Genomic DNA, 27,752 nt, shown 5'->3' on the forward strand with positions numbered 1-27,752 from the left:
TCACTTGGTCTTTGGAAGAGGAGGTCCTCCAGTTCCCAACCGCTCTCGTCTCCTGTGTACGTTCCAAGCGGGCTTCGCTGCACAGTCCATAAGTGCCACCTTGGTCACTCTGCCTGTAGGAGGCCAGAGGGAAACGTTGCTTGGACCCAACCTACTATATATAAAGGAGGCTCCTCAGTGCTTGCCTTATTACAGCAAGCTCCAGCCACCTCTCCCCAGTCCACCCATTCCCAGGCTCTGGTGATAGCCTCGTCCCTAAGCTCCGAACCTCTTGCAGTCACAACATGGGCCGTGAGAAACCAGACTGATCGGGTCGGTAGCTCTCATTAGGTTCACCAAAAGAGGAGGAATGCCCCCCCCCCCGCCGCCTCCCTCCCCCCGGTTTTCTGCCCTGTCTAGTCCGCATCGACACCGCTATGGATGAAATCAAGAGCCTGCTAAGCCACTAAGCAAAGGCCGCCACAGAAAGAACAGAGAGCTAGGCATCTCCTAAATTGGACTAGATTTCAACCAGGCATTCAAAAGACCTTCCACCCCCCTCGCCCCAAAGATATCCCCTAGGCAGCATTCCCAGACCCCGCTCTGGTCATTCAGCCCTACTTTACCTCTGGGTTTGTTGGCATAAGCCGAGCTGATCTTCCCTACTAACACGAGCAGCCGCTGCTCGCGTGCATCGCGAAGCCGAAAGTACGCCTCCCGCCAGGACTCAGCCTCTTCTGGCTTCTCATTCTTGAAGTCTCGGAGACAGTGATTGCGCCACAGTTGGTCCGTATCCTCAGTGAGGAACTGAAGCAAAGGCACACGTAAGCTAGGATCCCTCCTGACACCTTCACTCCCCTCTCTCCCTCGGCACCAGCTAGTGCCAGTGCCACTGGAATAGCACAGAGGGCAAGACGGCTTAGGGGCCAACTTGCAGCAAGAGATCGGCCGATGGCAAATGCAGGAACTCGAGACTAGCAAAAGCCACCCCTTGCTATAAAGAGCGTTGGTCTTTACCATTCTGCTGTTGCAAGTGAGGACAGAACATCACTTCCACACCTCACCCTCCCTTCCCCAGGCCAAGGCACCCACATGATTACATTCCTCCATGCGACACAGCTGCTCTGGGGTGCATCTCTCCAATACTGGCCTCAGAGCTGAGAAAGGGACGCCACTCGCTTCGTGGATTGCTAGAGCAAAGCAAGATGCACACAGTATCGATCCTGCTTCTTGCTTGCCGAGGAAAGGGCTTGACGCCTTGAAACGCGGTGGAAAAACCTGCAGTGCTGCGTGACGCCACGCAATAGGAGGGCAAGGAGGAAGGAACCGTAGGTGCCGTAGCTCTAGGGAGCCGTCGGGCACCAGTACCTCCAAGTCAAGAGATGCGTGCGCAAGACTCTGTCTCACACTATTTCCAGCGCTTTAGCACTCCCTGAAAGCATGCTGGGTGCTGAGTCCCGCAGCACCTGAGCTTTCAGTGGGATCTGTCCCCTACTAGCTAGCTTGCCTTGCAACAAGGGGCAACTCTTCACATGCTCCAAGCCAGATGCTGCGGAGAGGTATACAAACAAGCTACCAAGACGCCAGGCACGGCTCAGGACTTTAAGACAGATGAGGAAAGGTACTTGCAGTCCATGTTGTTACTGAGCACTCTGACGCATTGCTGATACAGAGACAGCATCTCGGGCAAGGAGGTAGCCTTGGAACCCGAATACACGGGCATCCTTGAATACACCCGTGTCCTGGGTTACAGTGTAAAATGTGCCAAAAGAAAAAAAAAAAAAAAAATATTCTATTACCATCTTCAGGAGGTGTTGAGATCAGGTGGGGCGGTGCTCCCTGCCTCCCCCCTCTGGACTATCTCCTGTTACTGGGCACAACAATGCCTTATCGTCTGACCCATCGGTAACTCGCTCCTGGGCTATCTCCTGTTAATGGCCCATCAAGGAACTGCCTCACGACTCCCCATCCCTTTGTGAGATACTCCGCCCGGGGAGGGGGGGGGAAGGAGCCAAGCAGTCCATGCCAAATAAAAACGGAGATTTTGAACACCCTAGCAGCCTTTTCTTCCACTGGATTCCCAGAGGAGCTTTTCCCCCCACTGGAGTTCCAGAGGACAAGAGCTACCTGCCGACCACTGGACCTTCGGAGGAAGACCAGACTCTTTTACCTGATTGCTGCTTCCACAGAACTACACCCATCACTTCAGGAGGACTGCAGCCAGCATCTTATCGGACTGCTACTGCCACCCTAACAGGGTGTCAGGTTGTATTCCTGACTCTGTCAGTGTAAACCAGGGGGTTATTTGTTTTTCCCTGCCTTGTGTTATATATATATTAGTAAAGAACTGTTATTCCTATTCCCCATATCTTTGCCTGAAGGCCCGTTAATTTCAAAATTATAATAGTTTGGAGGGAAGGGGGTTGCACTCTCCATTTCAAGGGAGGCTCCTGCCTTCCTCCACAGACACCTGTCTTTTCAAACCAAGACAACGCGGCAGCCTTTAAAACCTTCTTCACTCTCTTCAGCTGGTGACGACACTGCTGTAAAGTGAAAGACTTGGAGTAAGAAGAGAGCGGAGAAAAGAAGAGCCCACCCTGCTGAATGGCACAGCAGACACCAATTGGAGTCACCCAGAAGCGACCTAAAGGGCGAAGTCTTCTCTAAAAGACCTGCCACCTAGTTCAGAAAGGGCACGTCCAAAGCCCAAGCCTCAGGAAGGGTCAGCAAAGGATCTTCCTCATTTCTGCTAGAGCATGTGGGAGAGCAGCCCCCTTCCTCTGAAACCTAGGCTCTGGGCATCAGACGCAGGACACCAGACCCCAACAGAAGGGCTTGAACCCAGCCGGCATCTGCTCCCACTCTCTCCCACAAACAATGGCTGCAGCCCCGCTCAAACCTATTTTCCTGCCCAGCATACCTTTCCCTTTTGCCTGGGAGCGGGCAGTGGACTTGATGCAAGGAACAGGGCGGTAACGGGCCGGGAGCAGGGCCAGCGGGTTGTCTGGTAACGGTGGTGGCACATCTAAAAGTATCTGGAAGGAGAGGATGTCCGTGCACGTAAGCCAACAATACAGCAGAACGTTGCATCCTGCCAGCATACAAACAGCACTGAACTGCATTTTGTTTGCTATGTCGAATAAGCCCCTCAACGCTCCTCAGCTTGCGCCACAACGTAGCCTCACGGGGAGGCTGCCCTTCTGCCACGTTACTGTGGCTCTGTCCAGGCTGTGAATACAAAGAAGCCAAAATTTGGGATCGGAATCGCTCCGCTCCCTCCACTAAGAGCCATCCACAGTGGCAGAGGAGAGGGGAATCTCACGAGCTGAGGGAAACCTAAAACTTTGATAGGAGGCACTTGCTAGAACGAATGGCAAAGCAGGGTTTTAAAATGCTGCCGAGAGTGGAAAAACACTGTTTTGAAGAGCAAAGTGTTCCAGACTTGAGTAAAAAGATGAGGCACTAAAGGTTTTGCACATCAGTCCCTGTTTATATACAAAACCCTGGCACTCATGTGGCTATGAATTTGTACAGAAATAATGCTCATTTTTCAAGCTTTCACCCAAGAAGGTCTGTCCGACCCCTACCGTTCTGTCTTCTAGAATCAGCTGCACTGTTAACACCAGATCTCCCACTTGTCCCCCACTTCTGGAGGCCAACGGATTTCGTTAAGAAAATTGTAGTGCTGACAGAGATTTTTGAAAGGTCCATTTTAGAGACGCATCGATACTTGGGAGGAGGGACAGGGGAACCTCGCTGGCGGGTGGAGCTGCACTGCACATTAGGTTGGATTCGAAGCTGACCCACATCTCAAGGTATTCTGCATGCTTAAAAGTAGATCACGCCCAATATGCTCTCCTACGAGGACTGAGCTGAAGGTGTTCTCTTTTAAATACACACCACCCCCCCACACCCCCCCCCCCCCATTTTTTTAATAAAGAGGGGTTTGCCTATTGCATTTCTTTACTCCCCTCTCTCTCTTCACCCACTTTTCCAGCAGAGCTCCGCTCCAACAGCACAAAGCAATGCCTGCGGCATAGAGCATACGAAACACACGGTGGCTCCCGGCAGGAACCAAGAGTCACAGACCTAGTACCAATGAGACACCCCAAGCACACCCTGGTGCAGAACCAAGCCCAGCACTTCCAAGGGGAAAACTAACAAGCCCCAGGTGCCAGAGGCCCGAGAACAGCTGATGCCACCTCCTTTCTTCCTTTTCGGATCCTTCAAAACCTTACCCGCTTTGGTTCACGAGACTCTGGTAGTTCCTTCTCTGCCTCTGTCTCATTGGTTCGCTTGCGGCTTGGACTTTTCTGGCTTGGGCTTGAGCTGGTGGCACTGGCTCTGCAGCCGTCCGGTTTGCTGTGCCCTTGGTCTTTCTCCCCAGCTGACACAGAGGGCTTGAGCACTTTCCTTTTCTTTTTCTGGGGCTGGTCATAGTTGAGGTACCACTCAAAGGACATTGTGGGTTGTTCAAATTCATCCTTCTCTTCCCCCTCCCCAAAATTTGAAGAAAAGCCCTTTGATTTTTCGTCCACGACAGAGACTTTGCGCTTCCCTCTGCCATCCAGTCGCTGCTGCTCGTGAGAAGACTTGCGCTCTTTGGTTCCACTCATGTTCCCTTTCTCACAGAGCTCACCCGGGTACCTCTCCCAGCCTGCAGCTCTCGTATCCCAGTCAAGCGTTAAGCGTTTGAAAGAAGAACTGAGGATGACAAACTGCCCTCCGTGGCTTCCACGCTTGCTCTGACAGGCTCCCTCCTCGTGCCTGGAATGTAGCGAGCCTCATCACAATGGCACCATGGACACCGAGAACCTCACCGCAGCGGCACCTCGGACACGGGCCTGCAGCACGTAGCCAATTCCATTGGAAGCTTGCGACTATTCAAGAGCTGAAGAGGGAACCCACATCTCCCCTGCAGACCCTCCACTCTTGTCAGTGCTGCCTACAGTCTCTCTCTCTCTCTCCTCTCAACTAGAGTCTGTGCTAAAAAGGCGACTGATCCCTTCCGCGACCACTGCCTCTCGACCCGCTCCTTTCCATTCCCCTCCCCATACCCCAGTGAAAAAGGTTCTTTCTCTTCACGCACATGCTGCCAGGCGAGGCTCTGCCAGCTCGTGCAGCGGCTCCGCAGGCCAGGGAGGGAAGAGGCGCCCTCTCCGACTTGCAGCCCAGTGAGGGGGCTGCAGGTGAAGGGAACGTACTTCTACCTCTGCCACCCAGGTGGTTTGGGACATCCCTTCACCGAGATGTCGACCAGCTTTTTAGTTACAGTGTTGTAGGGAGCCTCAGGCAGGAAGACGGTCGAGGACATCTTTGCCACCTAGACTGGCACGTCCTGGGCGTATGCAGAGAAACCAAGAGAAACCAAGGCAAGGAAACGGGAGAACGGGCAAACAGAGGGCCGAGACAACAGAAGCCCGTATAGGGAAGAAAGACTCCAGAGTTCACGGAAAGACACCTCTCCAGGGGCCACCAAAGACTAACACAGCCCCCCGGGCCAAAACTGCCCTCTGCTGCTCACTTCACAGTTAATAGCGACTGCCCCGTTGTGGCCGGCTCCCCGCTCTCTGCTGCGGCCTCAGCGAGGCCACCGGAAACCACAGGCCTCGTGCAGCACTCGGGCTCCCCAACCTGCCCAGAGGAGCTCTGCTCCAGGGCACCTCCTCACACTCCCACCAACCCCTGGGTCTGCAGGCTCACGTCGCACACCTGCTCCTTCCAGAGCTCCAGTTCCTCACACCCCAAGTACAACCGAGCGTTTTGAACGCCGGCTATGAAGTGTGCACGCACTAGAAACAAACGGCGTTCCGTTATTCGCTTCCCTCCAACCCCAGTCAAGCGGCTTCAGGTTCAAAGACTAAAATCCTTGCTTTTTTTTTTCCAAAGAGGGGGTCAGGGCAAAAGATACAGGGGAAACGGCTTCCAAACTGGAAAGAAATCCTTCCCAGTTCCACACAGAGAACACGACAAAATCATTCCTTCTTTCCACTACAAGAGACAAGCCGATGCCTCCATCGACATTTAAAAGCTGTCTGCAATTTGAGAGGCAAAGTCCCCTCTCTCTCTTCAAGGGGAAAGGAAAAAAAAAAAAAAAAGAAAAGTTAAAACCTGACTTGGTGCGCAGTAAAATTTCTCCCCAACCCCCTCCTAGTTTTATTCCCAGTAGCCAGCAGAAGACCACAGCAGCAGAGCACAAGTCCCCAAGGCCTCTTGGCACCCCTGCACAGCAACGTAAGCACCTGTGCAAGACCTATAGTAACAGCAGAGGAAAGGTCAAGAGCTAAGGTTTCATTAACATACATGGGTAGAGAGCAAAGCCTCGGGACTCGACGTGCTTGCCAAAGGACTGACGAGCAAATGGGCCGCCGGTCCTACCCGCCCCAGAGAGTCCGGGTGGGACTTGGAGCCCAGCAGGTACCAGATCATGGGGAGTGACTCCAGTGACACCCAGTGTCTCCCCTCAGACAGATGGGTTCCTGCCAGCTCGAGCCACAGAGAGGCCGGTCCTTGTACTGGACTGGGAGGAGGGAGACTACTGGGAGCGACGTAAATAATACAGGCGGGATAGAGGAGCAGTTTAATATCAATTAAAACAATTCTATCATTTATTAAGAGGTCAAATAGCAAATAGTCGCTCCATCTTCCAATGACAGCGCCCGAAACAGGATGTTAAGGGCAGGGGGAAAAGAGGGGGGCTTGAACCTGAGAAAGGGACCAGAGTAAAGAGAAAACACTGTGCCGTCGTCTTGTGCAGATCGAATCCTCTCCCAGCAGCGGCAGCCTCCAAAGAGTTCAACGAGAAGGGCTGTTGAGGGGGGTGGGGTACTTTCTCCCTCTTCACTCCCAGTCGCCCATGAGAGAGAAAGTCCCAGATCTGCACTGCAAACTCATCTCCGAGAGAAGCTCTTCTGAAAATCTTTGTTCGTTTTTGCCGTCACGGGTGAAAGGTCTGCGACAGAGAAAGAGAAGGGAAAAAAAAACAAACCAACAAAACAAAGCAAACAAGAACCCCACGCGGTAAAGCAGCAGTCACAGACTAGGAGAGCAGAGAGCAATTCAAAGCCGCGGCCCTGGCAGAAGAGACGCAAGGCGGGCCTAAGCGTGTGCTCTCTGATCGTGGCTCGTCGTATTTTCAGGTCACAGACCAAGGAGAGCCCACTCTGCTTTCTGCACTGCAGGAACGCAGATCTCTGCTTAAACTCTCCCTGCTTCCCTCCCAGGGGAGCTGCACTACAATTTCCTTGTTCCAAACGGCTGGACAGGCACCAAAGGACAGCAGGAGGGAAAAGGCAGGGTTTCTGCCTCACTAGGACCGTTAGGACAGGCTGACACAGTCAGCGCCGAGCAGACAGGCGAATCGGCTGTTTCCCTATGCTTTTTCTTCTGCAAGAAGTTTGGGCAGTCTTTCTCACGCTCTCCTTAGGGAGAGGAGAGAAGAGAGGCCACCAACGTTAACCCTCCTGCATAGCCTGCATTTCTCTCACAGCAGAAGCAGCGGGTTCATGTGTTTGTAAAGGAGGAGCTCGAGGAGACCACAGGGACGTTCCGCAGTTGGTACTTACTCTTCCCTTGTCGTTTCCTGGCGCCACTAGAGGAGCGGGTTCTAGCTGAAGATGGGATAGAGACAGAATGGGCGCTGCTGGTGCTGGGCCCGTCGCGCGAGTGCTCCTCGCTCACAGGAGCGCGGCTTTGGCTAGGTACGTACGGGACTGGTTTTGTACTGAAACAGAGGTGGGACAGACGCTGCAGTAAGGGAATCCCTGTGGTCTGATGCGATTCTTCAGACACGAGCCACACCTGTTCGCAGCAGCACGGCTGATATCGCACGGAGCCAGCGGTGCCCAGGATCTCCATACGTCCCAGCAAGAAAGAGCCTATTACAGTTACAAGTTTCACCGCACAAAGACCTCCCAGACGCACGGTATCCTTTCCTGCCAGATGCAGAGCTTCAGCGGGAAGCTGGCAGGGGCTCCCAGGAAAAGAGAGACGCTCACTTGGTCTTTGGAAGAGGAGGTCCTCCAGTTCCCAACCGCTCTCGTCTCCTGTGTACGTTCCAAGCGGGCTTCGCTGCACAGTCCATAAGTGCCACCTTGGTCACTCTGCCTGTAGGAGGCCAGAGGGAAACGTTGCTTGGACCCAACCTACTATATATAAAGGAGGCTCCTCAGTGCTTGCCTTATTACAGCAAGCTCCAGCCACCTCTCCCCAGTCCACCCATTCCCAGGCTCTGGTGATAGCCTCGTCCCTAAGCTCCGAACCTCTTGCAGTCACAACATGGGCCGTGAGAAACCAGACTGATCGGGTCGGTAGCTCTCATTAGGTTCACCAAAAGAGGAGGAATGCCCCCCCCCCCGCCGCCTCCCTCCCCCCGGTTTTCTGCCCTGTCTAGTCCGCATCGACACCGCTATGGATGAAATCAAGAGCCTGCTAAGCCACTAAGCAAAGGCCGCCACAGAAAGAACAGAGAGCTAGGCATCTCCTAAATTGGACTAGATTTCAACCAGGCATTCAAAAGACCTTCCACCCCCCTCGCCCCAAAGATATCCCCTAGGCAGCATTCCCAGACCCCGCTCTGGTCATTCAGCCCTACTTTACCTCTGGGTTTGTTGGCATAAGCCGAGCTGATCTTCCCTACTAACACGAGCAGCCGCTGCTCGCGTGCATCGCGAAGCCGAAAGTACGCCTCCCGCCAGGACTCAGCCTCTTCTGGCTTCTCATTCTTGAAGTCTCGGAGACAGTGATTGCGCCACAGTTGGTCCGTATCCTCAGTGAGGAACTGAAGCAAAGGCACACGTAAGCTAGGATCCCTCCTGACACCTTCACTCCCCTCTCTCCCTCGGCACCAGCTAGTGCCAGTGCCACTGGAATAGCACAGAGGGCAAGACGGCTTAGGGGCCAACTTGCAGCAAGAGATCGGCCGATGGCAAATGCAGGAACTCGAGACTAGCAAAAGCCACCCCTTGCTATAAAGAGCGTTGGTCTTTACCATTCTGCTGTTGCAAGTGAGGACAGAACATCACTTCCACACCTCACCCTCCCTTCCCCAGGCCAAGGCACCCACATGATTACATTCCTCCATGCGACACAGCTGCTCTGGGGTGCATCTCTCCAATACTGGCCTCAGAGCTGAGAAAGGGACGCCACTCGCTTCGTGGATTGCTAGAGCAAAGCAAGATGCACACAGTATCGATCCTGCTTCTTGCTTGCCGAGGAAAGGGCTTGACGCCTTGAAACGCGGTGGAAAAACCTGCAGTGCTGCGTGACGCCACGCAATAGGAGGGCAAGGAGGAAGGAACCGTAGGTGCCGTAGCTCTAGGGAGCCGTCGGGCACCAGTACCTCCAAGTCAAGAGATGCGTGCGCAAGACTCTGTCTCACACTATTTCCAGCGCTTTAGCACTCCCTGAAAGCATGCTGGGTGCTGAGTCCCGCAGCACCTGAGCTTTCAGTGGGATCTGTCCCCTACTAGCTAGCTTGCCTTGCAACAAGGGGCAACTCTTCACATGCTCCAAGCCAGATGCTGCGGAGAGGTATACAAACAAGCTACCAAGACGCCAGGCACGGCTCAGGACTTTAAGACAGATGAGGAAAGGTACTTGCAGTCCATGTTGTTACTGAGCACTCTGACGCATTGCTGATACAGAGACAGCATCTCGGGCAAGGAGGTAGCCTTGGAACCCGAATACACGGGCATCCTTGAATACACCCGTGTCCTGGGTTACAGTGTAAAATGTGCCAAAAGAAAAAAAAAAAAAAAAATATTCTATTACCATCTTCAGGAGGTGTTGAGATCAGGTGGGGCGGTGCTCCCTGCCTCCCCCCTCTGGACTATCTCCTGTTACTGGGCACAACAATGCCTTATCGTCTGACCCATCGGTAACTCGCTCCTGGGCTATCTCCTGTTAATGGCCCATCAAGGAACTGCCTCACGACTCCCCATCCCTTTGTGAGATACTCCGCCCGGGGAGGGGGGGGGAAGGAGCCAAGCAGTCCATGCCAAATAAAAACGGAGATTTTGAACACCCTAGCAGCCTTTTCTTCCACTGGATTCCCAGAGGAGCTTTTCCCCCCACTGGAGTTCCAGAGGACAAGAGCTACCTGCCGACCACTGGACCTTCGGAGGAAGACCAGACTCTTTTACCTGATTGCTGCTTCCACAGAACTACACCCATCACTTCAGGAGGACTGCAGCCAGCATCTTATCGGACTGCTACTGCCACCCTAACAGGGTGTCAGGTTGTATTCCTGACTCTGTCAGTGTAAACCAGGGGGTTATTTGTTTTTCCCTGCCTTGTGTTATATATATATTAGTAAAGAACTGTTATTCCTATTCCCCATATCTTTGCCTGAAGGCCCGTTAATTTCAAAATTATAATAGTTTGGAGGGAAGGGGGTTGCACTCTCCATTTCAAGGGAGGCTCCTGCCTTCCTCCACAGACACCTGTCTTTTCAAACCAAGACAACGCGGCAGCCTTTAAAACCTTCTTCACTCTCTTCAGCTGGTGACGACACTGCTGTAAAGTGAAAGACTTGGAGTAAGAAGAGAGCGGAGAAAAGAAGAGCCCACCCTGCTGAATGGCACAGCAGACACCAATTGGAGTCACCCAGAAGCGACCTAAAGGGCGAAGTCTTCTCTAAAAGACCTGCCACCTAGTTCAGAAAGGGCACGTCCAAAGCCCAAGCCTCAGGAAGGGTCAGCAAAGGATCTTCCTCATTTCTGCTAGAGCATGTGGGAGAGCAGCCCCCTTCCTCTGAAACCTAGGCTCTGGGCATCAGACGCAGGACACCAGACCCCAACAGAAGGGCTTGAACCCAGCCGGCATCTGCTCCCACTCTCTCCCACAAACAATGGCTGCAGCCCCGCTCAAACCTATTTTCCTGCCCAGCATACCTTTCCCTTTTGCCTGGGAGCGGGCAGTGGACTTGATGCAAGGAACAGGGCGGTAACGGGCCGGGAGCAGGGCCAGCGGGTTGTCTGGTAACGGTGGTGGCACATCTAAAAGTATCTGGAAGGAGAGGATGTCCGTGCACGTAAGCCAACAATACAGCAGAACGTTGCATCCTGCCAGCATACAAACAGCACTGAACTGCATTTTGTTTGCTATGTCGAATAAGCCCCTCAACGCTCCTCAGCTTGCGCCACAACGTAGCCTCACGGGGAGGCTGCCCTTCTGCCACGTTACTGTGGCTCTGTCCAGGCTGTGAATACAAAGAAGCCAAAATTTGGGATCGGAATCGCTCCGCTCCCTCCACTAAGAGCCATCCACAGTGGCAGAGGAGAGGGGAATCTCACGAGCTGAGGGAAACCTAAAACTTTGATAGGAGGCACTTGCTAGAACGAATGGCAAAGCAGGGTTTTAAAATGCTGCCGAGAGTGGAAAAACACTGTTTTGAAGAGCAAAGTGTTCCAGACTTGAGTAAAAAGATGAGGCACTAAAGGTTTTGCACATCAGTCCCTGTTTATATACAAAACCCTGGCACTCATGTGGCTATGAATTTGTACAGAAATAATGCTCATTTTTCAAGCTTTCACCCAAGAAGGTCTGTCCGACCCCTACCGTTCTGTCTTCTAGAATCAGCTGCACTGTTAACACCAGATCTCCCACTTGTCCCCCACTTCTGGAGGCCAACGGATTTCGTTAAGAAAATTGTAGTGCTGACAGAGATTTTTGAAAGGTCCATTTTAGAGACGCATCGATACTTGGGAGGAGGGACAGGGGAACCTCGCTGGCGGGTGGAGCTGCACTGCACATTAGGTTGGATTCGAAGCTGACCCACATCTCAAGGTATTCTGCATGCTTAAAAGTAGATCACGCCCAATATGCTCTCCTACGAGGACTGAGCTGAAGGTGTTCTCTTTTAAATACACACCACCCCCCCACACCCCCCCCCCCCCATTTTTTTAATAAAGAGGGGTTTGCCTATTGCATTTCTTTACTCCCCTCTCTCTCTTCACCCACTTTTCCAGCAGAGCTCCGCTCCAACAGCACAAAGCAATGCCTGCGGCATAGAGCATACGAAACACACGGTGGCTCCCGGCAGGAACCAAGAGTCACAGACCTAGTACCAATGAGACACCCCAAGCACACCCTGGTGCAGAACCAAGCCCAGCACTTCCAAGGGGAAAACTAACAAGCCCCAGGTGCCAGAGGCCCGAGAACAGCTGATGCCACCTCCTTTCTTCCTTTTCGGATCCTTCAAAACCTTACCCGCTTTGGTTCACGAGACTCTGGTAGTTCCTTCTCTGCCTCTGTCTCATTGGTTCGCTTGCGGCTTGGACTTTTCTGGCTTGGGCTTGAGCTGGTGGCACTGGCTCTGCAGCCGTCCGGTTTGCTGTGCCCTTGGTCTTTCTCCCCAGCTGACACAGAGGGCTTGAGCACTTTCCTTTTCTTTTTCTGGGGCTGGTCATAGTTGAGGTACCACTCAAAGGACATTGTGGGTTGTTCAAATTCATCCTTCTCTTCCCCCTCCCCAAAATTTGAAGAAAAGCCCTTTGATTTTTCGTCCACGACAGAGACTTTGCGCTTCCCTCTGCCATCCAGTCGCTGCTGCTCGTGAGAAGACTTGCGCTCTTTGGTTCCACTCATGTTCCCTTTCTCACAGAGCTCACCCGGGTACCTCTCCCAGCCTGCAGCTCTCGTATCCCAGTCAAGCGTTAAGCGTTTGAAAGAAGAACTGAGGATGACAAACTGCCCTCCGTGGCTTCCACGCTTGCTCTGACAGGCTCCCTCCTCGTGCCTGGAATGTAGCGAGCCTCATCACAATGGCACCATGGACACCGAGAACCTCACCGCAGCGGCACCTCGGACACGGGCCTGCAGCACGTAGCCAATTCCATTGGAAGCTTGCGACTATTCAAGAGCTGAAGAGGGAACCCACATCTCCCCTGCAGACCCTCCACTCTTGTCAGTGCTGCCTACAGTCTCTCTCTCTCTCTCCTCTCAACTAGAGTCTGTGCTAAAAAGGCGACTGATCCCTTCCGCGACCACTGCCTCTCGACCCGCTCCTTTCCATTCCCCTCCCCATACCCCAGTGAAAAAGGTTCTTTCTCTTCACGCACATGCTGCCAGGCGAGGCTCTGCCAGCTCGTGCAGCGGCTCCGCAGGCCAGGGAGGGAAGAGGCGCCCTCTCCGACTTGCAGCCCAGTGAGGGGGCTGCAGGTGAAGGGAACGTACTTCTACCTCTGCCACCCAGGTGGTTTGGGACATCCCTTCACCGAGATGTCGACCAGCTTTTTAGTTACAGTGTTGTAGGGAGCCTCAGGCAGGAAGACGGTCGAGGACATCTTTGCCACCTAGACTGGCACGTCCTGGGCGTATGCAGAGAAACCAAGAGAAACCAAGGCAAGGAAACGGGAGAACGGGCAAACAGAGGGCCGAGACAACAGAAGCCCGTATAGGGAAGAAAGACTCCAGAGTTCACGGAAAGACACCTCTCCAGGGGCCACCAAAGACTAACACAGCCCCCCGGGCCAAAACTGCCCTCTGCTGCTCACTTCACAGTTAATAGCGACTGCCCCGTTGTGGCCGGCTCCCCGCTCTCTGCTGCGGCCTCAGCGAGGCCACCGGAAACCACAGGCCTCGTGCAGCACTCGGGCTCCCCAACCTGCCCAGAGGAGCTCTGCTCCAGGGCACCTCCTCACACTCCCACCAACCCCTGGGTCTGCAGGCTCACGTCGCACACCTGCTCCTTCCAGAGCTCCAGTTCCTCACACCCCAAGTACAACCGAGCGTTTTGAACGCCGGCTATGAAGTGTGCACGCACTAGAAACAAACCGCGTTCCGTTATTCGCTTCCCTCCAACCCCAGTCAAGCGGCTTCAGGTTCAAAGACTAAAATCCTTGCTTTTTTTTTTCCAAAGAGGGGGTCAGGGCAAAAGATACAGGGGAAACGGCTTCCAAACTGGAAAGAAATCCTTCCCAGTTCCACACAGAGAACACGACAAAATCATTCCTTCTTTCCACTACAAGAGACAAGCCGATGCCTCCATCGACATTTAAAAGCTGTCTGCAATTTGAGAGGCAAAGTCCCCTCTCTCTCTTCAAGGGGAAAGGAAAAAAAAAAAAAAAAGAAAAGTTAAAACCTGACTTGGTGCGCAGTAAAATTTCTCCCCAACCCCCTCCTAGTTTTATTCCCAGTAGCCAGCAGAAGACCACAGCAGCAGAGCACAAGTCCCCAAGGCCTCTTGGCACCCCTGCACAGCAACGTAAGCACCTGTGCAAGACCTATAGTAACAGCAGAGGAAAGGTCAAGAGCTAAGGTTTCATTAACATACATGGGTAGAGAGCAAAGCCTCGGGACTCGACGTGCTTGCCAAAGGACTGACGAGCAAATGGGCCGCCGGTCCTACCCGCCCCAGAGAGTCCGGGTGGGACTTGGAGCCCAGCAGGTACCAGATCATGGGGAGTGACTCCAGTGACACCCAGTGTCTCCCCTCAGACAGATGGGTTCCTGCCAGCTCGAGCCACAGAGAGGCCGGTCCTTGTACTGGACTGGGAGGAGGGAGACTACTGGGAGCGACGTAAATAATACAGGCGGGATAGAGGAGCAGTTTAATATCAATTAAAACAATTCTATCATTTATTAAGAGGTCAAATAGCAAATAGTCGCTCCATCTTCCAATGACAGCGCCCGAAACAGGATGTTAAGGGCAGGGGGAAAAGAGGGGGGCTTGAACCTGAGAAAGGGACCAGAGTAAAGAGAAAACACTGTGCCGTCGTCTTGTGCAGATCGAATCCTCTCCCAGCAGCGGCAGCCTCCAAAGAGTTCAACGAGAAGGGCTGTTGAGGGGGGTGGGGTACTTTCTCCCTCTTCACTCCCAGTCGCCCATGAGAGAGAAAGTCCCAGATCTGCACTGCAAACTCATCTCCGAGAGAAGCTCTTCTGAAAATCTTTGTTCGTTTTTGCCGTCACGGGTGAAAGGTCTGCGACAGAGAAAGAGAAGGGAAAAAAAAACAAACCAACAAAACAAAGCAAACAAGAACCCCACGCGGTAAAGCAGCAGTCACAGACTAGGAGAGCAGAGAGCAATTCAAAGCCGCGGCCCTGGCAGAAGAGACGCAAGGCGGGCCTAAGCGTGTGCTCTCTGATCGTGGCTCGTCGTATTTTCAGGTCACAGACCAAGGAGAGCCCACTCTGCTTTCTGCACTGCAGGAACGCAGATCTCTGCTTAAACTCTCCCTGCTTCCCTCCCAGGGGAGCTGCACTACAATTTCCTTGTTCCAAACGGCTGGACAGGCACCAAAGGACAGCAGGAGGGAAAAGGCAGGGTTTCTGCCTCACTAGGACCGTTAGGACAGGCTGACACAGTCAGCGCCGAGCAGACAGGCGAATCGGCTGTTTCCCTATGCTTTTTCTTCTGCAAGAAGTTTGGGCAGTCTTTCTCACGCTCTCCTTAGGGAGAGGAGAGAAGAGAGGCCACCAACGTTAACCCTCCTGCATAGCCTGCATTTCTCTCACAGCAGAAGCAGCGGGTTCATGTGTTTGTAAAGGAGGAGCTCGAGGAGACCACAGGGACGTTCCGCAGTTGGTACTTACTCTTCCCTTGTCGTTTCCTGGCGCCACTAGAGGAGCGGGTTCTAGCTGAAGATGGGATAGAGACAGAATGGGCGCTGCTGGTGCTGGGCCCGTCGCGCGAGTGCTCCTCGCTCACAGGAGCGCGGCTTTGGCTAGGTACGTACGGGACTGGTTTTGTACTGAAACAGAGGTGGGACAGACGCTGCAGTAAGGGAATCCCTGTGGTCTGATGCGATTCTTCAGACACGAGCCACACCTGTTCGCAGCAGCACGGCTGATATCGCACGGAGCCAGCGGTGCCCAGGATCTCCATACGTCCCAGCAAGAAAGAGCCTATTACAGTTACAAGTTTCACCGCACAAAGACCTCCCAGACGCACGGTATCCTTTCCTGCCAGATGCAGAGCTTCAGCGGGAAGCTGGCAGGGGCTCCCAGGAAAAGAGAGACGCTCACTTGGTCTTTGGAAGAGGAGGTCCTCCAGTTCCCAACCGCTCTCGTCTCCTGTGTACGTTCCAAGCGGGCTTCGCTGCACAGTCCATAAGTGCCACCTTGGTCACTCTGCCTGTAGGAGGCCAGAGGGAAACGTTGCTTGGACCCAACCTACTATATATAAAGGAGGCTCCTCAGTGCTTGCCTTATTACAGCAAGCTCCAGCCACCTCTCCCCAGTCCACCCATTCCCAGGCTCTGGTGATAGCCTCGTCCCTAAGCTCCGAACCTCTTGCAGTCACAACATGGGCCGTGAGAAACCAGACTGATCGGGTCGGTAGCTCTCATTAGGTTCACCAAAAGAGGAGGAATGCCCCCCCCCCCGCCGCCTCCCTCCCCCCGGTTTTCTGCCCTGTCTAGTCCGCATCGACACCGCTATGGATGAAATCAAGAGCCTGCTAAGCCACTAAGCAAAGGCCGCCACAGAAAGAACAGAGAGCTAGGCATCTCCTAAATTGGACTAGATTTCAACCAGGCATTCAAAAGACCTTCCACCCCCCTCGCCCCAAAGATATCCCCTAGGCAGCATTCCCAGACCCCGCTCTGGTCATTCAGCCCTACTTTACCTCTGGGTTTGTTGGCATAAGCCGAGCTGATCTTCCCTACTAACACGAGCAGCCGCTGCTCGCGTGCATCGCGAAGCCGAAAGTACGCCTCCCGCCAGGACTCAGCCTCTTCTGGCTTCTCATTCTTGAAGTCTCGGAGACAGTGATTGCGCCACAGTTGGTCCGTATCCTCAGTGAGGAACTGAAGCAAAGGCACACGTAAGCTAGGATCCCTCCTGACACCTTCACTCCCCTCTCTCCCTCGGCACCAGCTAGTGCCAGTGCCACTGGAATAGCACAGAGGGCAAGACGGCTTAGGGGCCAACTTGCAGCAAGAGATCGGCCGATGGCAAATGCAGGAACTCGAGACTAGCAAAAGCCACCCCTTGCTATAAAGAGCGTTGGTCTTTACCATTCTGCTGTTGCAAGTGAGGACAGAACATCACTTCCACACCTCACCCTCCCTTCCCCAGGCCAAGGCACCCACATGATTACATTCCTCCATGCGACACAGCTGCTCTGGGGTGCATCTCTCCAATACTGGCCTCAGAGCTGAGAAAGGGACGCCACTCGCTTCGTGGATTGCTAGAGCAAAGCAAGATGCACACAGTATCGATCCTGCTTCTTGCTTGCCGAGGAAAGGGCTTGACGCCTTGAAACGCGGTGGAAAAACCTGCAGTGCTGCGTGACGCCACGCAATAGGAGGGCAAGGAGGAAGGAACCGTAGGTGCCGTAGCTCTAGGGAGCCGTCGGGCACCAGTACCTCCAAGTCAAGAGATGCGTGCGCAAGACTCTGTCTCACACTATTTCCAGCGCTTTAGCACTCCCTGAAAGCATGCTGGGTGCTGAGTCCCGCAGCACCTGAGCTTTCAGTGGGATCTGTCCCCTACTAGCTAGCTTGCCTTGCAACAAGGGGCAACTCTTCACATGCTCCAAGCCAGATGCTGCGGAGAGGTATACAAACAAGCTACCAAGACGCCAGGCACGGCTCAGGACTTTAAGACAGATGAGGAAAGGTACTTGCAGTCCATGTTGTTACTGAGCACTCTGACGCATTGCTGATACAGAGACAGCATCTCGGGCAAGGAGGTAGCCTTGGAACCCGAATACACGGGCATCCTTGAATACACCCGTGTCCTGGGTTACAGTGTAAAATGTGCCAAAAGAAAAAAAAAAAAAAAAATATTCTATTACCATCTTCAGGAGGTGTTGAGATCAGGTGGGGCGGTGCTCCCTGCCTCCCCCCTCTGGACTATCTCCTGTTACTGGGCACAACAATGCCTTATCGTCTGACCCATCGGTAACTCGCTCCTGGGCTATCTCCTGTTAATGGCCCATCAAGGAACTGCCTCACGACTCCCCATCCCTTTGTGAGATACTCCGCCCGGGGAGGGGGGGGGAAGGAGCCAAGCAGTCCATGCCAAATAAAAACGGAGATTTTGAACACCCTAGCAGCCTTTTCTTCCACTGGATTCCCAGAGGAGCTTTTCCCCCCACTGGAGTTCCAGAGGACAAGAGCTACCTGCCGACCACTGGACCTTCGGAGGAAGACCAGACTCTTTTACCTGATTGCTGCTTCCACAGAACTACACCCATCACTTCAGGAGGACTGCAGCCAGCATCTTATCGGACTGCTACTGCCACCCTAACAGGGTGTCAGGTTGTATTCCTGACTCTGTCAGTGTAAACCAGGGGGTTATTTGTTTTTCCCTGCCTTGTGTTATATATATATTAGTAAAGAACTGTTATTCCTATTCCCCATATCTTTGCCTGAAGGCCCGTTAATTTCAAAATTATAATAGTTTGGAGGGAAGGGGGTTGCACTCTCCATTTCAAGGGAGGCTCCTGCCTTCCTCCACAGACACCTGTCTTTTCAAACCAAGACAACGCGGCAGCCTTTAAAACCTTCTTCACTCTCTTCAGCTGGTGACGACACTGCTGTAAAGTGAAAGACTTGGAGTAAGAAGAGAGCGGAGAAAAGAAGAGCCCACCCTGCTGAATGGCACAGCAGACACCAATTGGAGTCACCCAGAAGCGACCTAAAGGGCGAAGTCTTCTCTAAAAGACCTGCCACCTAGTTCAGAAAGGGCACGTCCAAAGCCCAAGCCTCAGGAAGGGTCAGCAAAGGATCTTCCTCATTTCTGCTAGAGCATGTGGGAGAGCAGCCCCCTTCCTCTGAAACCTAGGCTCTGGGCATCAGACGCAGGACACCAGACCCCAACAGAAGGGCTTGAACCCAGCCGGCATCTGCTCCCACTCTCTCCCACAAACAATGGCTGCAGCCCCGCTCAAACCTATTTTCCTGCCCAGCATACCTTTCCCTTTTGCCTGGGAGCGGGCAGTGGACTTGATGCAAGGAACAGGGCGGTAACGGGCCGGGAGCAGGGCCAGCGGGTTGTCTGGTAACGGTGGTGGCACATCTAAAAGTATCTGGAAGGAGAGGATGTCCGTGCACGTAAGCCAACAATACAGCAGAACGTTGCATCCTGCCAGCATACAAACAGCACTGAACTGCATTTTGTTTGCTATGTCGAATAAGCCCCTCAACGCTCCTCAGCTTGCGCCACAACGTAGCCTCACGGGGAGGCTGCCCTTCTGCCACGTTACTGTGGCTCTGTCCAGGCTGTGAATACAAAGAAGCCAAAATTGGGGATCGGAATCGCTCCGCTCCCTCCACTAAGAGCCATCCACAGTGGCAGAGGAGAGGGGAATCTCACGAGCTGAGGGAAACCTAAAACTTTGATAGGAGGCACTTGCTAGAACGAATGGCAAAGCAGGGTTTTAAAATGCTGCCGAGAGTGGAAAAACACTGTTTTGAAGAGCAAAGTGTTCCAGACTTGAGTAAAAAGATGAGGCACTAAAGGTTTTGCACATCAGTCCCTGTTTATATACAAAACCCTGGCACTCATGTGGCTATGAATTTGTACAGAAATAATGCTCATTTTTCAAGCTTTCACCCAAGAAGGTCTGTCCGACCCCTACCGTTCTGTCTTCTAGAATCAGCTGCACTGTTAACACCAGATCTCCCACTTGTCCCCCACTTCTGGAGGCCAACGGATTTCGTTAAGAAAATTGTAGTGCTGACAGAGATTTTTGAAAGGTCCATTTTAGAGACGCATCGATACTTGGGAGGAGGGACAGGGGAACCTCGCTGGCGGGTGGAGCTGCACTGCACATTAGGTTGGATTCGAAGCTGACCCACATCTCAAGGTATTCTGCATGCTTAAAAGTAGATCACGCCCAATATGCTCTCCTACGAGGACTGAGCTGAAGGTGTTCTCTTTTAAATACACACCACCCCCCCACACCCCCCCCCCCCCATTTTTTTAATAAAGAGGGGTTTGCCTATTGCATTTCTTTACTCCCCTCTCTCTCTTCACCCACTTTTCCAGCAGAGCTCCGCTCCAACAGCACAAAGCAATGCCTGCGGCATAGAGCATACGAAACACACGGTGGCTCCCGGCAGGAACCAAGAGTCACAGACCTAGTACCAATGAGACACCCCAAGCACACCCTGGTGCAGAACCAAGCCCAGCACTTCCAAGGGGAAAACTAACAAGCCCCAGGTGCCAGAGGCCCGAGAACAGCTGATGCCACCTCCTTTCTTCCTTTTCGGATCCTTCAAAACCTTACCCGCTTTGGTTCACGAGACTCTGGTAGTTCCTTCTCTGCCTCTGTCTCATTGGTTCGCTTGCGGCTTGGACTTTTCTGGCTTGGGCTTGAGCTGGTGGCACTGGCTCTGCAGCCGTCCGGTTTGCTGTGCCCTTGGTCTTTCTCCCCAGCTGACACAGAGGGCTTGAGCACTTTCCTTTTCTTTTTCTGGGGCTGGTCATAGTTGAGGTACCACTCAAAGGACATTGTGGGTTGTTCAAATTCATCCTTCTCTTCCCCCTCCCCAAAATTTGAAGAAAAGCCCTTTGATTTTTCGTCCACGACAGAGACTTTGCGCTTCCCTCTGCCATCCAGTCGCTGCTGCTCGTGAGAAGACTTGCGCTCTTTGGTTCCACTCATGTTCCCTTTCTCACAGAGCTCACCCGGGTACCTCTCCCAGCCTGCAGCTCTCGTATCCCAGTCAAGCGTTAAGCGTTTGAAAGAAAAACTGAGGATGACAAACTGCCCTCCGTGGCTTCCACGCTTGCTCTGACAGGCTCCCTCCTCGTGCCTGGAATGTAGCGAGCCTCATCACAATGGCACCATGGACACCGAGAACCTCACCGCAGCGGCACCTCGGACACGGGCCTGCAGCACGTAGCCAATTCCATTGGAAGCTTGCGACTATTCAAGAGCTGAAGAGGGAACCCACATCTCCCCTGCAGACCCTCCACTCTTGTCAGTGCTGCCTACAGTCTCTCTCTCTCTCTCTCTCCTCTCAACTAGAGTCTGTGCTAAAAAGGCGACTGATCCCTTCCGCGACCACTGCCTCTCGACCCGCTCCTTTCCATTCCCCTCCCCATACCCCAGTGAAAAAGGTTCTTTCTCTTCACGCACATGCTGCCAGGCGAGGCTCTGCCAGCTCGTGCAGCGGCTCCGCAGGCCAGGGAGGGAAGAGGCGCCCTCTCCGACTTGCAGCCCAGTGAGGGGGCTGCAGGTGAAGGGAACGTACTTCTACCTCTGCCACCCAGGTGGTTTGGGACATCCCTTCACCGAGATGTCGACCAGCTTTTTAGTTACAGTGTTGTAGGGAGCCTCAGGCAGGAAGACGGTCGAGGACATCTTTGCCACCTAGACTGGCACGTCCTGGGCGTATGCAGAGAAACCAAGAGAAACCAAGGCAAGGAAACGGGAGAACGGGCAAACAGAGGGCCGAGACAACAGAAGCCCGTATAGGGAAGAAAGACTCCAGAGTTCACGGAAAGACACCTCTCCAGGGGCCACCAAAGACTAACACAGCCCCCCGGGCCAAAACTGCCCTCTGCTGCTCACTTCACAGTTAATAGCGACTGCCCCGTTGTGGCCGGCTCCCCGCTCTCTGCTGCGGCCTCAGCGAGGCCACCGGAAACCACAGGCCTCGTGCAGCACTCGGGCTCCCCAACCTGCCCAGAGGAGCTCTGCTCCAGGGCACCTCCTCACACTCCCACCAACCCCTGGGTCTGCAGGCTCACGTCGCACACCTGCTCCTTCCAGAGCTCCAGTTCCTCACACCCCAAGTACAACCGAGCGTTTTGAACGCCGGCTATGAAGTGTGCACGCACTAGAAACAAACGGCGTTCCGTTATTCGCTTCCCTCCAACCCCAGTCAAGCGGCTTCAGGTTCAAAGACTAAAATCCTTGCTTTTTTTTTCCAAAGAGGGGGTCAGGGCAAAAGATACAGGGGAAACGGCTTCCAAACTGGAAAGAAATCCTTCCCAGTTCCACACAGAGAACACGACAAAATCATTCCTTCTTTCCACTACAAGAGACAAGCCGATGCCTCCATCGACATTTAAAAGCTGTCTGCAATTTGAGAGGCAAAGTCCCCTCTCTCTCTTCAAGGGGAAAGGAAAAAAAAAAAAAAAAGAAAAGTTAAAACCTGACTTGGTGCGCAGTAAAATTTCTCCCCAACCCCCTCCTAGTTTTATTCCCAGTAGCCAGCAGAAGACCACAGCAGCAGAGCACAAGTCCCCAAGGCCTCTTGGCACCCCTGTACAGCAACGTAAGCACCTGTGCAAGACCTATAGTAACAGCAGAGGAAAGGTCAAGAGCTAAGGTTTCATTAACATACATGGGTAGAGAGCAAAGCCTCGGGACTCGACGTGCTTGCCAAAGGACTGACGAGCAAATGGGCCGCCGGTCCTACCCGCCCCAGAGAGTCCGGGTGGGACTTGGAGCCCAGCAGGTACCAGATCATGGGGAGTGACTCCAGTGACACCCAGTGTCTCCCCTCAGACAGATGGGTTCCTGCCAGCTCGAGCCACAGAGAGGCCGGTCCTTGTACTGGACTGGGAGGAGGGAGACTACTGGGAGCGACGTAAATAATACAGGCGGGATAGAGGAGCAGTTTAATATCAATTAAAACAATTCTATCATTTATTAAGAGGTCAAATAGCAAATAGTCGCTCCATCTTCCAATGACAGCGCCCGAAACAGGATGTTAAGGGCAGGGGGAAAAGAGGGGGGCTTGAACCTGAGAAAGGGACCAGAGTAAAGAGAAAACACTGTGCCGTCGTCTTGTGCAGATCGAATCCTCTCCCAGCAGCGGCAGCCTCCAAAGAGTTCAACGAGAAGGGCTGTTGAGGGGGGTGGGGTACTTTCTCCCTCTTCACTCCCAGTCGCCCATGAGAGAGAAAGTCCCAGATCTGCACTGCAAACTCATCTCCGAGAGAAGCTCTTCTGAAAATCTTTGTTCGTTTTTGCCGTCACGGGTGAAAGGTCTGCGACAGAGAAAGAGAAGGGAAAAAAAAACAAACCAACAAAACAAAGCAAACAAGAACCCCACGCGGTAAAGCAGCAGTCACAGACTAGGAGAGCAGAGAGCAATTCAAAGCCGCGGCCCTGGCAGAAGAGACGCAAGGCGGGCCTAAGCGTGTGCTCTCTGATCGTGGCTCGTCGTATTTTCAGGTCACAGACCAAGGAGAGCCCACTCTGCTTTCTGCACTGCAGGAACGCAGATCTCTGCTTAAACTCTCCCTGCTTCCCTCCCAGGGGAGCTGCACTACAATTTCCTTGTTCCAAACGGCTGGACAGGCACCAAAGGACAGCAGGAGGGAAAAGGCAGGGTTTCTGCCTCACTAGGACCGTTAGGACAGGCTGACACAGTCAGCGCCGAGCAGACAGGCGAATCGGCTGTTTCCCTATGCTTTTTCTTCTGCAAGAAGTTTGGGCAGTCTTTCTCACGCTCTCCTTAGGGAGAGGAGAGAAGAGAGGCCACCAACGTTAACCCTCCTGCATAGCCTGCATTTCTCTCACAGCAGAAGCAGCGGGTTCATGTGTTTGTAAAGGAGGAGCTCGAGGAGACCACAGGGACGTTCCGCAGTTGGTACTTACTCTTCCCTTGTCGTTTCCCGGCGCCACTAGAGGAGCGGGTTCTAGCTGAAGATGGGATAGAGACAGAATGGGCGCTGCTGGTGCTGGGCCCGTCGCACGAGTGCTCCTCGCTCACAGGAGCGCGGCTTTGGCTAGGTACGTACGGGACTGGTTTTGTACTGAAACAGAGGTGGGACAGACGCTGCAGTAAGGGAATCCCTGTGGTCTGGTGCGATTCTTCAGACACGAGCCACACCTGTTCGCAGCAGCACGGCTGATATCGCACGGAGCCAGCGGTGCCCAGGATCTCCATACGTCCCAGCAAGAAAGAGCCTATTACAGTTACAAGTTTCACCGCACAAAGACCTCCCAGACGCACGGTATCCTTTCCTGCCAGATGCAGAGCTTCAGCGGGAAGCTGGCAGGGGCTCCCAGGAAAAGAGAGACGCTCACTTGGTCTTTGGAAGAGGAGGTCCTCCAGTTCCCAACCGCTCTCGTCTCCTGTGTACGTTCCAAGCGGGCTTCGCTGCACAGTCCATAAGTGCCACCTTGGTCACTCTGCCTGTAGGAGGCCAGAGGGAAACGTTGCTTGGACCCAACCTACTATATATAAAGGAGGCTCCTCAGTGCTTGCCTTATTACAGCAAGCTCCAGCCACCTCTCCCCAGTCCACCCATTCCCAAGCTCTGGTGATAGCCTAGTCCCTAAGCTCCGAACCTCTTGCAGTCACAACATGGGCCGTGAGAAACCAGACTGATCGGGTCGGTAGCTCTCATTAGGTTCACCAAAAGAGGAGGAATGCCCCCCCCCCCCCGCCGCCTCCCTCCCCCCGGTTTTCTGCCCTGTCTAGTCCGCATCGACACCGCTATGGATGAAATCAAGAGCCTGCCACTAAGCAAAGGCCGCCACAGAAAGAACAGAGAGCTAGGCATCTCCTAAATTGGACTAGATTTCAACCAGGCATTCAAAAGACCTTCCATCCCCCTCGCCCCAAAGATATCCCCTAGGCAGCATTCCCAGACCCCGCTCTGGTCATTCAGCCCTACTTTACCTCTGGGTTTGTTGGCATAAGCCGAGCTGATCTTCCCTACTAACACGAGCAGCCGCTGCTCGCGTGCATCGCGAAGCCGAAAGTACGCCTCCCGCCAGGACTCAGCCTCTTCTGGCTTCTCATTCTTGAAGTCTCGGAGACAGTGATTGCGCCACAGTTGGTCCGTATCCTCAGTGAGGAACTGAAGCAAAGGCACACGTAAGCTAGGATCCCTCCTGACACCTTCACTCCCCTCTCTCCCTCGGCACCAGCTAGTGCCAGTGCCACTGGAATAGCACAGAGGGCAAGACGGCTTAGGGGCCAACTTGCAGCAAGAGATCGGCCGATGGCAAATGCAGGAACTCGAGACTAGCAAAAGCCACCCCTTGCTATAAAGAGCGTTGGTCTTTACCATTCTGCTGTTGCAAGTGAGGACAGAACATCACTTCCACACCTCACCCTCCCTTCCCCAGGCCAAGGCACCCACATGATTACATTCCTCCATGCGACACAGCTGCTCTGGGGTGCATCTCTCCAATACTGGCCTCAGAGCTGAGAAAGGGACGCCACTCGCTTCGTGGATTGCTAGAGCAAAGCAAGATGCACACAGTATCGATCCTGCTTCTTGCTTGCCGAGGAAAGGGCTTGACGCCTTGAAACGCGGTGGAAAAACCTGCAGTGCTGCGTGACGCCACGCAATAGGAGGGCAAGGAGGAAGGAACCGTAGGTGCCGTAGCTCTAGGGAGCCGTCGGGCACCAGTACCTCCAAGTCAAGAGGTGCGTGCGCAAGACTCTGTCTCACACTATTTCCAGCGCTTTAGCACTCCCTGAAAGCATGCTGGGTGCTGAGTCCCGCAGCACCTGAGCTTTCAGTGGGATCTGTCCCCTACTAGCTAGCTTGCCTTGCAACAAGGGGCAACTCTTCACATGCTCCAAGCCAGATGCTGCGGAGAGGTATACAAACAAGCTACCAAGACGCCAGGCACGGCTCAGGACTTTAAGACAGATGAGGAAAGGTACTTGCAGTCCATGTTGTTACTGAGCACTCTGACGCATTGCTGATACAGAGACAGCATCTCGGGCAAGGAGGTAGCCTTGGAACCCGAATACACGGGCATCCTTGAATACACCCGGCAGCCTTTAAAACCTTCTTCACTCTCTTCAGCTGGTGACGACACTGCTGTAAAGTGAAAGACTTGGAGTAAGAAGAGAGCGGAGAAAAGAAGAGCCCACCCTGCTGAATGGCACAGCAGACACCAATTGGAGTCACCCAGAAGCGACCTAAAGGGCGAAGTCTTCTCTAAAAGACCTGCCACCTAGTTCAGAAAGGGCAAGTCCAAAGCCCAAGCCTCAGGAAGGGTCAGCAAAGGATCTTCCTCATTTCTGCTAGAGCATGTGGGAGAGCAGCCCCCTTCCTCTGAAACCTAGGCTCTGGGCATCAGACGCAGGACACCAGACCCCAACAGAAGGGCTTGAACCCAGCCGGCATCTGCTCCCACTCTCTCCCACAAACAATGGCTGCAGCCCCGCTCAAACCTATTTTCCTGCCCAGCATACCTTTCCCTTTTGCCTGGGAGCGGGCAGTGGACTTGATGCAAGGAACAGGGCGGTAACGGGCCGGGAGCAGGGCCAGCGGGTTGTCTGGTAACGGTGGTGGCACATCTAAAAGTATCTGGAAGGAGAGGATGTCCGTGCACGTAAGCCAACAATACAGCAGAACGTTGCATCCTGCCAGCATACAAACAGCACTGAACTGCATTTTGTTTGCTATGTCGAATAAGCCCCTCAACGCTCCTCAGCTTGCGCCACAACGTAGCCTCACGGGGAGGCTGCCCTTCTGCCACGTTACTGTGGCTCTGTCCAGGCTGTGAATACAAAGAAGCCAAAATTGGGGATCGGAATCGCTCCGCTCCCTCCACTAAGAGCCATCCACAGTGGCAGAGGAGAGGGGAATCTCACGAGCTGAGGGAAACCTAAAACTTTGATAGGAGGCACTTGCTAGAACGAATGGCAAAGCAGGGTTTTAAAATGCTGCCGAGAGTGGAAAAACACTGTTTTGAAGAGCAAAGTGTTCCAGACTTGAGTAAAAAGATGAGGCACTAAAGGTTTTGCACATCAGTCCCTGTTTATATACAAAACCCTGGCACTCATGTGGCTATGAATTTGTACAGAAATAATGCTCATTTTTCAAGCTTTCACCCAAGAAGGTCTGTCCGACCCCTACCGTTCTGTCTTCTAGAATCAGCTGCACTGTTAACACCAGATCTCCCACTTGTCCCCCACTTCTGGAGGCCAACGGATTTCGTTAAGAAAATTGTAGTGCTGACAGAGATTTTTGAAAGGTCCATTTTAGAGACGCATCGATACTTGGGAGGAGGGACAGGGGAACCTCGCTGGCGGGTGGAGCTGCACTGCACATTAGGTTGGATTCGAAGGTGACCCACATCTCAAGGTATTCTGCATGCTTAAAAGTAGATCACGCCCAATATGCTCTCCTACGAGGACTGAGCTGAAGGTGTTCTCTTTTAAATACACACCACCCCCCCACACCCCCCCCCCCCCATTTTTTAATAAAGAGGGGTTTGCCTATTGCATTTCTTTACTCCCCTCTCTCTCTTCACCCACTTTTCCAGCAGAGCTCCGCTCCAACAGCACAAAGCAATGCCTGCGGCATAGAGCATACGAAACACACGGTGGCTCCCGGCAGGAACCAAGAGTCACAGACCTAGTACCAATGAGACACCCCAAGCACACCCTGGTGCAGAACCAAGCCCAGCACTTCCAAGGGGAAAACTAACAAGCCCCAGGTGCCAGAGGCCCGAGAACAGCTGATGCCACCTCCTTTCTTCCTTTTCGGATCCTTCAAAACCTTACCCGCTTTGGTTCACGAGACTCTGGTAGTTCCTTCTCTGCCTCTGTCTCATTGGTTCGCTTGCGGCTTGGACTTTTCTGGCTTGGGCTTGAGCTGGTGGCACTGGCTCTGCAGCCGTCCGGTTTGCTGTGCCCTTGGTCTTTCTCCCCAGCTGACACAGAGGGCTTGAGCACTTTCCTTTTCTTTTTCTGGGGCTGGTCATAGTTGAGGTACCACTCAAAGGACATTGTGGGTTGTTCAAATTCATCCTTCTCTTCCCCCTCCCCAAAATTTGAAGAAAAGCCCTTTGATTTTTCGTCCACGACAGAGACTTTGCGCTTCCCTCTGCCATCCAGTCGCTGCTGCTCGTGAGAAGACTTGCGCTCTTTGGTTCCACTCAT

General features: G+C 53.4%; 1 protein-coding gene across 1 annotated transcript; it reads right to left on the reverse strand.

Moving 5' to 3' along the window:
* LOC147415266 (elongin-A-like) lies at window positions 1-27,752 on the reverse strand. Its single transcript, XM_086468579.1, has 11 exons — window positions 27,375-27,752; window positions 26,058-26,172; window positions 25,525-25,680; window positions 24,988-25,085; window positions 24,522-24,702; window positions 23,924-24,032; window positions 23,492-23,649; window positions 16,550-16,681; window positions 8,578-8,709; window positions 606-737; window positions 1-113 (listed from the first exon to the last, which is right to left on the reverse strand). Exons 1-11 carry the CDS (start codon window positions 27,750-27,752, stop codon window positions 1-3), a joined length of 1,704 nt encoding a protein of 567 aa, XP_086324705.1.

The sequence above is a fragment of the Leptosomus discolor genome, chromosome 7 (assembly GCF_034619465.1).
Source record: "Leptosomus discolor isolate bLepDis1 chromosome 7, bLepDis1.hap2, whole genome shotgun sequence".
Classification (NCBI taxonomy): domain Eukaryota; kingdom Metazoa; phylum Chordata; class Aves; order Leptosomiformes; family Leptosomidae; genus Leptosomus; species Leptosomus discolor.